General features: G+C 38.6%; 1 protein-coding gene across 1 annotated transcript in view; it reads left to right on the top strand.

The window, feature by feature from the left end:
* Positions 1 to 1,459, top strand: part of LOC135073363 (uncharacterized) — a 54,664-nt gene extending 53,205 nt beyond the window's left edge. Inside the window, exons 6-7 of the mRNA XM_063967515.1 lie at positions 156 to 215; positions 531 to 1,459. Coding sequence (XP_063823585.1) covers positions 156 to 215; positions 531 to 617 — 147 coding nt within the window. The 3' untranslated portion in view covers positions 618 to 1,459. The remainder of the gene's footprint in view (positions 1 to 155; positions 216 to 530) is intronic.
* The last annotated feature ends 13,709 nt before the right edge of the window (positions 1,460 to 15,168 follow it).

Here is a 15,168-nt window from a genome sequence, read left to right on the forward strand (position 1 = left end):
AACTTTTTTAGTAATTTGGCCATAACTTCGTCAATTTTTGTCGTAGAACAAAAATTTTTGGACTGTGTATTAAGGATTTCTTAGACATATAAATCTGCATTCACAGCTAAAAATCGAAATGATCCTCATTAACAGTGTTTTTGCTATTGTTCCAGCAATTCGACGCTATGTGCAAAGCGGAAATTTCATTTTTAATACCAAGGATACTACTGAATGTAAGTAAAATAAATGATACATGGTAGATAATAACTGTTAGATGGATATGTGGACATCTTTAGGTTGAAAAGAATAGAGTAGACGCTAGCTTGTAACTCGTCTGGTCATACTTCAAATCCAAAGCCTTTGGCCACCGGTAAATTAGATAGTGTCATGTCGTGCTCCTGAAGTGGATACTTAATGACCTCGTGATGATACTGCGAAGCATCATATCTCTGAGATCTGGATAAGTTGATTAAAAAATATGTCTTTAAGCTGTAAGTTCCATGACCTGTTTTTATTGGCGTGCTGAGATAATCTTCTCTTGCTCTCAGTGTCTATGCATATGGTGCGTCCTCCGACTATACCACCTGCTGCGCGCAGGAGTGAGCTGGAAAGGCGCGGCGCCCATCGAGCTGTGACTAATGCCGGCTGCGCCCGCCGGCCGCGCCTGCGAGTCGACGCTGCTGCTGGGCGGCGCCGAGAGCGACACCGACGCGAGCGTGCACTCGCTATGACGACTGGTAGCCCCCTCCCGCGACGGCTGTGTCCGTGGAATCGGTTAGTCTACAGTACCAGATATGGTACGTGGGACACTATTTAAGTTGTGAGCCTAACTATGAAAACAAAGTAGTTTATTATTAAAATGGTATTGATTGCGTTTATTGGTATTGTCTTTCATGATTTATGTACTTTTTAATGTGTCCGAAACACTTTTCATAGCATTTTTTCCACTCAGCTTGAGGCACCTCCAAAGCATGGTTTCTGACCGCACCGACAGTTGCTTCTGGCTACATAAATCGCTCTTCACGCATTTAATTTTAATATATGGGTACCAAAAGAAGTGTTTAGATTCCAAGCAAGAATTTTGTAGCGTTGGACCTGTTAATTTCATATTTTGAGTGTTCAAATAGACAGTTGTTTGACGAGACGTGTAAAAGCTCACATTTTCGTCACGAATGGCGATTCAACTATGCTGGTCAGTTTCCCTTATTAAACTGAAGACTTTTGGAAAAAAGTGGCTGTTTACTATTAAGAATTAACCATTCTAAATTTCTCTAGTGACGTTTCTGTCATATCGGATATTTCGGAAAAATAGGCGACCGTAAGTTTCAAAGTGTTCCGAGCGCATGGGACTTTGGTTGGAATTGGTTCATCTTAAAACACCTCCATAGTCGATAGCTGTTTATTTTCAGGATCATTATGCATAGATCCTTAATTCGTCAACTGTCACAATTTTAAAAACGGCTTTTAAAGCTTTTTAAACATAAAGGCACTGGGTCTCTATCAGAAGGAACTCTAGGGGTGGAATCTCCATTGGCGTGGGTTAACGGGCAAGGAGATAATATCTTGGATGGTTGACAATCACTTTTCCTACAATTTAACGTTCCACCAAACTCAACACGCTTTCAAAGATAACCTCGCAGCCGCCTGCTCACACTTGACATGACACAACTGATTGACAGTTATCTTTTTCTGCGCATCAGTCGGGTGTTACGTTTAGGAATCACAAACCTTCTGCTCTACAGATTTCTACAGATAACATAATATTAAGATTGGTACTATTAATCATCAATAATAATTTGCAGCATCTGTGTCCGGCGCCGACACGGCCAGCCTGACTATCGCACGGCCTCGTGCGCTTAGTCCAGGGTTTGTCCATCTGTAAACATTCAATTTCTTATTATCACAGCTCGTCCATTCCTGACTACAGAGCGTGCGAATATCAGATCGTAGAATCACAATAAATACAGCTGATCAGGGCGTGATGACCCTGGATCAGGAAACCAAACCATTACAGCTGGCCCGGGCGCGAAGCCCGACCAGGAAACCAAAACATTACAGCTGGCCCGGGCGTGAGGCCCCTTCGACCAGGAAACCAGGGTTTAGGTAACATGGCCCGACGCGCAAGGCTTAAGCCAAGGCTCCTTCAACCATTTACCTCAAACCCAACTACCACTATTACTGCTGATCCAGGCATGCAGCCGTGCGATCAGGAAACCAACATTACACCAGCGTGGCCCGGGCGTAAACAGCCCCTTCAACCACGGCAACAGGGTGGCCCGGGCGCCCTTGGCCCGGCCCCCTAAACTCACTCACTCACAAAGGCCCTTCCAGTTTACGTCAATCACAATAATTTCCGTCAACCTGCACCAACTCTCAATGTCTGAGCCAGCATCCTCCATGTAAAACTTGATGAGTTGCGTAGCGTAGGTGTGCATGCTGAAAGATTTATCTCCTTTGAATAGTGCCCTTCGAATCCCACTTCTGATAAAGGCACTGGGTCTCTATCAGAAGGAACTCTAGGGGTGGAATCTCCATTGGCGTGGGTTAACGGGCAAGGAGATAATATCTTGGATGGTTGACAATCACTTTTCCTACAATTTAACGTTCCACCAAACTCAACACGCTTTCAAAGATAACCTCGCAGCCGCCTGCTCACACTTGACATGACACAACTGATTGACAGTTATCTTTTTCTGCGCATCAGTCGGGTGTTACGTTTAGGAATCACAAACCTTCTGCTCTACAGATTTCTACAGATAACATAATATTAAGATTGGTACTATTAATCATCAATAATAATTTGCAGCATCTGTGTCCGGCGCCGACAAACATATTTATCAAACATTTCCAAGGACTAAACGACACAAGCGTCCTATAGAGCGTTTGAAAAATTTTGTGACATCCGTAAAGAAAAAAACGTATTAACCATAATATGGTCATACAATATTTTATTACTGATAGTGGAATTAATGCTTAGGATTAACTCAATCCTACGATATATCACATGACGAGGTTTCTCTTCCATTTTTCTGACAACATCAATGTTTTCCGCCACTATTAGTCATTTTGGACGACTTTTGCAAAGTTCACTGGTGAGCCAATGACATACAATATTATACTTCTTAAACTAGCGTTTTACAATGGTAAAGGACAGATCTTAATCACCAAAAGTGAAATTTAGCTGACCGCTTCAGTTTTGTATTGATTAACCACGTCGAAAGTCATAATAAATCTTCGCGCGAAAATTTCCGCAAGTCAATTCCATGTTTTTGTAGTCAAGATAATTTTCAATTCAATGTTAATAATACAAAACGTGCTCAAATGATAAAAAGTTTTGAATAAGGTTGTAGTCAAAAATGTCAAACTTTTCATTAAAAGTATCAGCCCCCCTAGACAAAACGCACTTTTTGATCGAATCGAAAATCGAATCCGTCAAATTCCATACAAAAAAGGGGCTTTTCGACCACTTTTCGACTGGTTTGCGATTATAATGGCACTTTGTCTAGACCCACAGATGTCGTCTAACAACACGTTATGTTGTCGAGGCTCACAACTTAAATAGTGCCCTAGTACATGATAGTTTGCTCCGTCTTTTGGATGTTGATTTGAAAACTATTGGGAGAGCTAAATGTCAAGACTTGACACCGAAGCGAGCGTACACTCGCTATGACGACTGGTAGCCCCCTATTACACGTGGATGTACAATGTACACATGGCTTGGTAAATGAAGTAGAATATAAAATTAAACCGTCAGCAAATACATAAAAATTAAATGGTTTTTTATTTAACCAAAGTACTGAAATTGTGTAAAATACAGAAGCTACACAAACATAGTCGATCGTGGCAATCATTCTTCCACGTAAGGCGGCGGTCACACGTAGCGTCGAACAAAGTTAACTTGATCTCGACGCACGTGCCGACACGCTTTTATAAATAATGAGTACAATAATTAAATTGTTTATTACGTGTGTAGGTAAGCAATTATTTTGGTAAGCACAAAAATAAAATCTCTATAAAAAATTTGGACAAACTTCAAATTATAACTGATCTACATATTTTATAATAAGTTCGATGTGTATTCGTCTATAATCGTTTGTAAATTTTTAAGTAATTACACTATTTATTATAAATTGATTGTATTTTAAATGTATACACTTGAGGTTCAGAGAAAAAAATGCTAACTCAGTAAAATATCTTAACTTAGTAAAAAAATATTTTGGTACTCGGTTATGGCAAATAAAAACCTTAGAAGCCTTATTAGGCTTAATATCGTATTCGATACGATATGCATACGTATTTTACGAAAACTAAATACGCGTTACGAGATGTTTTTTCGCTAGATGAGCAATTGTATTCTTTGAACCTTAGTATTCTATTGTTATTTTAAAATATTATCTTACAATCAAATTGCTGTGTTTAAAACACAAGATATTTTATTACAATTGAAGAGAAAACTGTTATTGTACTCCTTTGTTGGAAACCTAACACTGATTGTAAATATAAATTTAACCGTAGAGATAGTTTAGACAGAACTGTAAATAAAAATAAAAATAAAAATAAAATAAAGTGGTAATATAGATGTATATTGTTAAAACGCGGAAAAAAATCTTGTTTTAACGCTTGTATATAGAAACTGTTGAAAGAACTCCATTGGATACCATTGTATGTACTACTGAATAGAATACAATATGAATATAGAATACACATGTACAACAAAATATAGTAAAACCAGTTATAAATATTTAATTACAGTGATGCAAATATTATCATAAACGTCTAATAAAATGAATGTTGATAACCAAGGTTTGTTTATTAATCTCCCTTTTTATTCCTAGTTTATTACTTCATTATAAACTGAAAAATCTTTAGCTGAAAATCCAAATCTGTCTTTCTTTATACCTAACATCGACACAAATGAAAACTATAAATAATGCTATACGTCATTATTTGGTAACTAAAATACGTGTACTAAGAATACGTCATATTAAAATAGCAAGTTCAATTGGTATAATCGACATTGACGTATTACATAGCCAGTGGCTACGTCTATTAATGACGGACATTTGTCAACAAAATGGCCGCGTAGCCGGTGGATACCTGCGCAATACGACGTCGCATAATTACGGCAATCGCTATGATGGACGCAGGAACACTCACTACTCTCCATAACTAGCCCATTAACCACGTTGAAGTAATATCAGTCAATAACTAGGTAAGTAGGTACTATACAAACACCGCAGTAGGTTTTTAGTGGGTTCGAGCCCCACATAACCTGCCGTCCCCTGGCGGTAGGTATGGATAGACCATTTTACTGGGTAAAAAAGTACTTTACAAAGGAAGAACTCTACAATCTATGAACTGCATTTTTGTATGTCTATCTTAGTCTATTGGTTTAAAAAATAATTGCTTATTAAGAACTATTATTTATATTATTATAAGAACTATAAACTATAAATTATAGCTAACTTTTAATACCACTGAAACTAACTTGTATTTTTTTTGTTACCTACGTCGCTCTTGCACGCACAGCCATAGCCTATCAAATAGCTAAGTAGGTATTTTCTAATATCCAAATACACTGGACTGGGGAAAACAAAAGCTACTGGAAAACTATGCATTTTTATTTATTTTACAAAAATAAAAAATTCCAATTAATTTATTTTTTATTGCTAAAAGCTCTCGAGCGCATATTTTAATTTTTCATTATTCATTACTAAAAAAATATAGTTATTTTATTACAGGTCAGGTACATTTGAACATATTGATTTTCTAACCGAACCTTTTCTTTGCAATCCACTAGGCCCATTTTGTCAATACTGACGTCACGCCATTATCTGGGGGCACGGCAGTGCCCCCACCAAGTCGAGCAAAAAAGCGGCACGGCCGTACCATCCTTTTCTCGAAGCAATTCAGGCCATTTTCGACTGCCTGTAACTTCTTTGTGTATAAAACTAGAAGGCTGAATTTTCATTAGCTATGCAGGCATTGTAAAGACACGGTATATTTAAAATTTCATTCAATTTGAACCAGTAGTTTAAGAATTATAACGGGTCAAAGTTACTTAATTTTGTCACTCACTGACTCACTGACTCACTGACTCACTGACTGACTCACCGATCATCAAAATTCTAAGGCACTTCAAGCAGACCTAGAAGCTTCAAATTTGGAATATAAGTAGTGTTTGGTGTATGAATCAAGGAAAAACTAAAATATTTGGGGGCACGGTAGTGCAACCGCCAAGTCGAGTAAAATTTTTCAATTTCGGTCCAGTTTTCTAGATACATAACTGCTGTCTACAAAATACAAAAAGAAATGAGATTTGGGGGCACGGTAGTGCAACCGCCAAGTCGAGTAAAATTTTTCAATTTCGGTCCAGTTTTCTAGATACATAACTGCTGTCTACAAAATACAAAAAGAAATGAGATCCCATCAAAAACAATACTTGTCAAAAAAACCAAGTCTCGCAACTCAGTTGTTCTACGGTAAAAAGTTGTGAGATCCATGTAATACCAAGTCCAGGCCAGGAAATCTTTAACCTTTTACATAAATATATTGACTTGGCCATCGCATGAAAACACGTGTAAATTAAATTATTTAGTGCGATGGCCAAGTCAAGTGACAAGTATTGTTTTTGATGGGATTACACCTATACCACCACAAACCAGGTTATTAGAAGTGTAAAAAACACATTCTTTACACGACCGCTAATCCAGTTACTCTAGTAACTGAGTACCACAGTGATTAGTGTTAGTGCTCCTCATTTCTCATTCCATAAAGTAACACAAAACTAATTACGTAAGTAAAATTCTTTTCGTTGTTTTTTTCTTGCAAAATCCAGCTTATCCCACACTTAATACACAAAATTAAATCGCCTGAATATGAAATTTAAACATAACAAACTACCTGGTAGAGCAGAACCGGGTAGAGCGTGCCTTCCGAAGAATGAAGAATGGAATGATATTTATCAAATTGAAAGTATTTATAGGTAAAGGTGAAGGCTCGCTTCCACCTTCAGCCTGATCATCACTTTCCATCAGGCGAGAAGCAGACTAAGAGCTTCCTCGTAGTGGATAAAAAAATCCCTTTATGTTTTTAATCCGTGAAAGTTATTGGAGATATAACATCTCCCTGCCTAACGCCTCGCTGCAGTGGAATCGCCCTCGTGCTCTGCTCCTGTACTCGGATCGACATGGTGGCGTTTTTGTACAAGCACTTCAGCACCTCGATATACCGATAGTCAATACGGCACCGCTGGAGAGATTGTAACACTGCCCAAGTCTCAATCGAATCGAAGGCCTTCTCATAGTCCACGAACGCCAAGCATAGTGGCAAGTTATACTTCTCAGTCTTCTGTATAACCTGCCGCAGCGTATGGATGTGGTCTATGGTACTATAACCTTTTCGGAATCCGGCTTGTTCGGGAGGCTGGAAGTCATCGAACCTACGCGCGAGACGGTTCGTGATGACTCTCGAAAACAGTTTGTAGACATGACTCAGAAGCGAGATGGGTCTGTAATTCTTCAGCAAGGTCTTATCACCTTTCTTGAAGAAGAGCACCACCACGCTTCTGTTCCATGCCTCTGGCGTAGTTCCCTGGAGTAGGACGGAGTTAAAGAGTCTCTGAAGGATTTTCAGTATCGGTGTTCCACCCGCATTTAGAAGCTCCGATGTTATTCCGTCATCACCCGGTGCCTTGTTGTTCTTTAGCTGTTTGAGAGCCATCCCAATCTCGTATAGGCTGATGTCCGGGATATCCTCGGTATAGTGTCGAGCCAGCCCAGCTCTTGGATCTGAAGTTGAGCTATCAACGGGTTTGGTGACCGAGGTATATAGCTGTCCATAAAACCTCTCGATCTCACCCAGAACCTCGGCTTTTGTTGACGTTACACTACCGTCCGCCGTCGTTAGCTTCGTCAGCTGGCTTTGCCCAATAGAGTTGTCCCTTGCGAACACTTTGGAGCCTTGGTTCCGCTCTATCGCCTCTTTAATACTGTTAGTATTAAAGTTGCGAATATCATGTCGCAAGGACTTCCTTATCTGTCTATTGAGCTGCCTATATGCCGTAGCGTCAACGGAGGACTGCAGCGTCATTGCACGTCGTTCTGCCATCTCCGAAACTGTTCACCGCTGCATTGGAAGACGCTTTCAAACTCCTGGAATGGAAAGGATTCGGCATAAACATTAATGGCGAGTACATCACTCACCTTCGGTTTGCCGACGATATTGTGGTCATGGCAGAATCGTTGGAAGATCTTGACACAATGCTCGAAGACCTTAATCGAGTTTCCCAACAGGTAGGCCTGAGGATGAACATGGACAAAACGAAGCTTATGTCGAATGTCCATGTTACGCCCTACCCAGTTTCAGTTGGGAGCTCAATTCTCGAGATTGTCGACAAATATGTCTACCTCGGACAAACGATCCAGCTAGGTAGGTCCAATTTCGAGAAGGAGGTCAATCGTCGAATCCAACTCGGCTGGGCAGCGTTCGGGAAACTACGCAACATCTTTTCGTCCAAATTACCTCAATGCCTGAAGACTAGAGTATACAGGGTGTTAGGTAAATGGGTATATGAGCCGACACTAGCCCATGTTAACATGGGCATATAAATGGTATGGTGAAGTCAGAAAATTGATATCTTCATTTTAATTATTTTAATTTTCATACAAATCGGATTTTATAAAATTTATTTTGTATGAAAATTAAAAAAATTAAAATGATGATATCAAATTTCTGACTTCACCATACCATTTATATGTCCATGTTAACATGGGCTAGTGTCGGGTCATATACCCATTTACCTAACACCCTGTATAACCAATGTGTGTTACCAGTGATAACTTATGGCTCGGAAACGTGGCCTCTCACTATAGGCCTTATACAGAAGCTCAAAGTTGCACAGCGTGCTATGGAGAGGGCTATGCTTGGTGTTTCTTTGCGAGATCGAATCAGAAATGAGGAGATCCGTAAACGAACCAAAGTCGCTGACATAGCCCGACGGATCAGCAAGCTGAAGTGGCAATGGGCAGGGCACATAGTACGCAGAACTGACGGCCGATGGGGCAGAAAGGTTCTGGAATGGAGGCCGCGTACCGGAAAACGCAGCGTGGGACGTCCACCTACAAGGTGGACCGACGACATCGTAAAGGTAGCAGGGAAGCGCTGGACGCAGGCCGCTACCAATCGATCAACATGGAAAGCATTGGGGGAGGCCTATGTTCAGCAGTGGACGTCCTGTGGCTGAAATGATGAAAGTTATTGCAAAATATAACTCAAATATTGGTGTGTTTGGTGTGTTATTACCATGTTAAATCATTTTGAGAGAGATTATATTCAAAGTTAGGAAACGTAAATAAATATTCACTGAACTAAAAAATAAGTTATGTTTTAAATCATTATCATGAAAATTTTGTCTCGAAATTAGTGACACGCACAAGCACAATAATGAATAATTCTACAAAAACTACACTGACTTGAATACAAGTATTTATTAGTTCTATAAGTACATCTACCTAATTGTTCGTTCGACACACAATGTCATTCCTAGAAATACTCGTAATGATAGCTCACACTCGAATAACGTAACTGTCCAAAAACTGCTGCGAAAGTTACTTGTCTGTCCGAAGAATGAAGTCTTCCATTTAAGAATAGAGTGCTTATTCAGCAAGACTAAATTTTTCCAGTGGAAAAGCAAAATGCATTTTATATCGCAGTTTATCAGCTACGAATGCTCACTTTCACGAAATTGAAAAATTAACGATAGTAATTTATCACGAGAAGTGCAAGTCTGTAGTATAAGTTTAAACACCTTGGCCGCATTGTCATGAATCCTGCTACCATTTTGATTTCTATTAAAAACATCAAATTAATGATCATTTACAGAATAAAATATTTGATAATGTAAAATAAAACACACCGCCTATGACAGTTGATTTTACCACCGATTATGATGAGTATCTCGTTTGAAAGCCTTTATTATGGTACGAGTAATATTTATCATTATAACTAGTTTTCCAAAACACCCCCTTTTCAAATATTCATAGCATCATCGCCTTATTTATATTTATTTATTTATGAATACAACGGCCCGCTGTAAAGTGAATCAGGGTCACGTGGTAGTCTCATAAATCCTTCAATCACGAACCTTTCTACTCCATATATGGAGGCAGCCTATACAGCCGGTTTCCTAACTTATTACCACTAAGGCTCGGTTGCACCATCTTACTTTAACTTTGACAAATATCAAAAATCTGTCAAACTCCATACAAAAAACACCGATTAAAGTTATAGTTACGGTCAAAGTTAAAAGTGATGCAACTCAGCCTAAGTAAATAGACAGTGGATTGTGATATTTGTGATTAGGTACATGCTCGTAATAATAGTGGCTGGCACTAGGTTGTTCTTGTGAGTGTTTCATAATGATTTTTTTTTATTTTCTTGATATAGGCTAGTTGATGAAGCTTACTTAATATATTCAATAGAAGAGACGAAAAGCATGGTTTTGGTTTGAATTATTAAAATAAAACCATAAAACATAAAAGTATAAATAAAAGATAACAACATCATTTGCAGATTTCCACACAAGATTTTTCTTTTTACCGAAAGCAAATCTTCTCGAGTTCAAGTGCGACTCAATAACATGGGAGAAATGTATCCGTCTCACCCTTTCAGCTATTACTTGAGTTTGTGTACGGTATCTCGATAAATATTTACTGGGGCGGCGGTGACTAATGGCGCGGAGGGCTGGCTCAAGCGTGTCTCATTAGAGCCACTCGGCGAAATCGCTTGGTCAGAACCTTTTGTTTTTATACCCTCTAAATAAACCTTCTTAATCTCTATTTTGTTGGCTAGTAGTGCGTGTGGAAAAACTTTTTATGTGACTTCACTTCCTGAACTTTTTTCAGGCCTACTCTTAGTGTTTTTTTTATCTTATGTAAAAATACTTATTTTTAAGTGGTTTTAGACACATACTCATGCAAGCATACGATAAGCTGTTAATTATTGACTGTTTTATTTCACTCAAAGATATGCAAAAGCCGTACTCGCAAATCTCTATAAACCGTCTCCAGTTTATTTTCTGACACACCAAGTACCTCCTGAAATTATGGCACCATCTACCTACATAATCTAAACACCATGCCTGATTAATAATCTCAGCTACCATTTGACAATATTATTTATAAAACAACAATTCAGCTTTTGCTAAATAAGTCGTAAACTAACGAAGCGGCAAGCGCCAACGTTTATCGCCGACTTTTCGTCGTTCGCCAACGGCCTACCTTTGATGTCGGGGAACACGGCAATTATCACCGCGGCTTCAAAGAGTGCGCTTAAGGCTTGGTATTTCTGCTAAAGTAGGTATTTCGCGCTGTCAAAATCTGCGCGCGCAATACTTCGCGGAAGACAGCGCGCCAAAGAGCTCTCGCGGCTACACAGTATAGAAATACGCAGTTTAGAAATACGCAGTTGGTTAGGTTAGGTTGACTTCCTTCCGTTCAAGCGTCACACTCACAGCACTTTCTAATACAAATCATATCCAAGTGATACAAATTAAAACAACTTTCAAAATTTTTGGGAATATATTTTAGAATCGAATAAATCTATACTTATAATAAATCTGTAGAGAGGTCAATTCTGTACATGAAATATATTTTCAAAATAACTATCAGGGGCTGATTAGTGATCGATACTGATGCCAAAAATGCAATCAGTAAAATTTTTGTCTGTCTGTCTGTCTGTCTGTCTGTCTGTCTGTATGTTCCTTATAGAAACAAAAACTACTCGACGGATTTTAACGAAACTTGGTACAATTATTCTTCATACTCCTGGGCAGGTTATAGGATACTTAGGAATTCCTACGGGAACGGGAATCAGCGGGAAAATCCTTTTGTATGAAAAATCTAAACCGCTTAAGTTAGACGCTTGAAATTTGGCATGCAGGTACCTCAGTAAACTTAAAGCTTAGTTACAACAGGATATTGCAAAATTCCCACGGGAACGGGAGTTAGCGGGAAAAAACATTTGTATGAAAAATCTAAACCGCTTAAGTTAGACGCTTGAATTTTGGCATGCAGGTACCTTAGTAAACTTAAAGCTTAGTTACAACAGGATATTGCAAAATTCCCACGGGAACGGGAGTTAGCGGGAAAAAACATTTGTATGAAAAAATCTGAACCGCGTAAGATAGATGAAGGGGGGGTAAAACGAGATCCACGCGTACGAAGTCGCGGGCGGCCGCTAGTATAGAATATAACTGCCAAAGTAAACACGGTTCAAAGAGGCTTGGCGTCACCCGACCTTCCGGAAGTTCCGCGCCGGCTAAAAGAATTTCAAGATTACGTCACCCGACCTATCGGTAGATCCTCGGGAGCTTGAGCGATTGGAAAAACATTTTATGATCTGTTATGTTACTCGTAGTAGCGATTATTTAGAGCTTGGATAATAAATTATAGTTGTTGCAATTCACAAAGCTTTGCATGTGGTTAATTACATTAATCAGTACACGCATCAATTTTGTTCAGTCTTTTTGTTTATTAATAAATAAAAATATCATACTAAAATTGCATACATATTTGTTTGTATTGGTCTGGGTGTTTTCTTTCCATAATTTATGTATAACGTATGTACTTGGCTCTGTATCGAAAATCACTATGAGCAATAAGCATCACACACGGTTACCTGGAGTGCATTACCGCAGCAAAAAGCTTGCCATCTTAAATGAACGGTATAATATCGAGGTTTCGTCAGTACAGTTGCGAACAAAGGTGTTTGTGTAGTGTAGTTGAGTTGAGAGGTCAGATTATTGAAATAATAAAACGAACATTTTATTTTTTAAATACATTTTAAAAATAATTTACATTACAGATAACAATAAGAGGATGACATTGCAAGGTGGTGCCAGTCCAGTCTTAAATCCGTTGACATCTGCTGCATCTGCCATCTTTTTGGCTAGAAGATTCTTCTATCTTGCAGCTTAGACCTTTAGCTACAGACCTTAGACAGTATTTTTGTGAAAATTCTTACGCATGGTGGAGGAAGGGACGCTCTAGAGACTCAAGTCTACAAGGAGTCATATGAACTCCAGTTTTAAATCCGTTGACATCTGCTGCATCTGCCATCTTTTTGGCTAGAAGATTCTTCTATCTTACAGCTTAGACCTTTAGCTACAGACCTTAGACAGTATTTTTAATTATTTATTTGTGTCAGTGTGCTCTTCTAAAGAGTGTAAGACGATTGTATGTAGGTACTATTAAAATGTAATTTTAACTCATTGGTTTTGTCTCATATTTGAGGAATGTACTATGTATCATGAGTAGAGTCTTCGTTTAAAAGGATGCGAACGATTTTAATTTCAATAGGTAGACAAAATTGATAATTTTTAATTATCAAAAATTTAAGCTTTCTCCAGTAACACTGATATTATTATACTGTGACTCATCAAAGTCATCATTGTCAAAAATATTGACAAATCGCGAACTGTCACGGCCAAAAAACTGACACGCGTCCGTCCTCCGTAAGCGCCACCGCGCGACTGATTGAGATTGTCCAAGCCGTCATGGACGATTTTTTCCACATTTTTTAACATAGTAACTAAATAAGACGCAATATAAAAATTTCATCCGTTAAAAGCCCTCAAGTTATTTCTGAACTTTAGTTTAGTAAAAGATTTAGAATCTCAAATCGCTTATTTTAAAAATAAAACCATAAATAGAAAACGAATAGAGGTAACTTTGGGAATTTATTCTATCGAGTCAACTTCATCAAATCGTGTTTCCATCCGTTAATAGCCCTCGAAAATATCCTCAACTATGCCCAATAAAAATCTTAGCCTTTAATTTTACTGTTTAGTACCTCAAAAATGAAAAATGAAAACCTCATTTTCGCCATTTTCTCTGCTACCCGGCCTTAATTATAAAGCTTTTGTATCGCGGATATGGCGCTGCGTACGGTGCCTCTTCCAGTTATTATTTGCTGGAGATATGATTTGTTACTAGATGAGAAATGTTCTTTTAAATATTTTTAATCAATTTATGATATCTATAACTACTAAGCTACAATTATTTCTAAGCTTTTAATAACATATAAAATTAAGGTACGATACCCGAACGACGAAGGTGTCGGACTGGCCAACTCGTGATCTAAGAAACGCGCCGCTCGACTATTGTACACAAGCATATTAAGCTTACTGGATTAGATGAAGACGTAGTGGAGGCAAATCTCCCACTCGATGGACCGACGATCTGATAAAGGTTGCGGGAAGCATCCAGCCGATGCGGGCAGCACAGGACCTGTCGTTATAATGGGGATAACCTAACTACGCGATACAAAGGAGGGTAAGTATTTATTGTGTAAAATAATGGGCGAAACTAAAAAGATAGTACTTATCTTACTAATATGTCGCTTCTGCTACTTAACTTACTAATATGGCACTTACACAGAACACTTTGGCATCTTGTATTCTTGTAATAAAAGCTATTTTGCAACACAAATAGGTCCAAACAACAGCCTCCAACTTCCACTTCATCCAGTGAACTATATCTGAGTTGCACACAGGTATCTATACTTATAATAAATCTGTAGAGAGATCAATTCTGTACATGAAATATATTTTCAAAATAACTATCAGGGGGTGATTAGTGATCGATACTGATGCCAAACATGAAATGAGTAAAATTTTTGTCTGTCTGTATGTCTGTCTGTATGTTCCTTATAGAAACAAAAACTACTCGACGGATTTTAACGAAACTTGGTACAATTATTCTTCATACTCCTGGGAAGGTTATAAGTATACTTAGGGTAGGGGTACCACGCGTACGAAGTCGCGGGCAGCCGCTAGTCTACAATAAACCTACAGGCACAGTCAGACGGGTCGGCCTTTGTCGCGTCATACGCTGTATTTCGGAAACCGTTCACTTTACGCCGCTCTGTGTGAAAGAAAGGCAAAATGAACGGAGCTTGATGTTTGCATTCGATTTTACATTCTACTTTGATTTTCAGTGCATTTTTGTTCAGTTATTTGCAAACAAGAACCGGATCTGGTGAAAATAGAAACTGTAGGGAATAGATTTTTGGAGCTGTAATATGTTACAGTTTTCTGAAAAATATGAGGTGACACGAGGATTGAAGAATGGAGGATGCGAGGTCTCATAACGGTTTAGAAACACAGGAACTCAAATAAATACAATT

Source organism: Ostrinia nubilalis, chromosome 7 (assembly GCF_963855985.1).
Source record: "Ostrinia nubilalis chromosome 7, ilOstNubi1.1, whole genome shotgun sequence".
Lineage (NCBI taxonomy): Eukaryota > Metazoa > Arthropoda > Insecta > Lepidoptera > Crambidae > Ostrinia > Ostrinia nubilalis.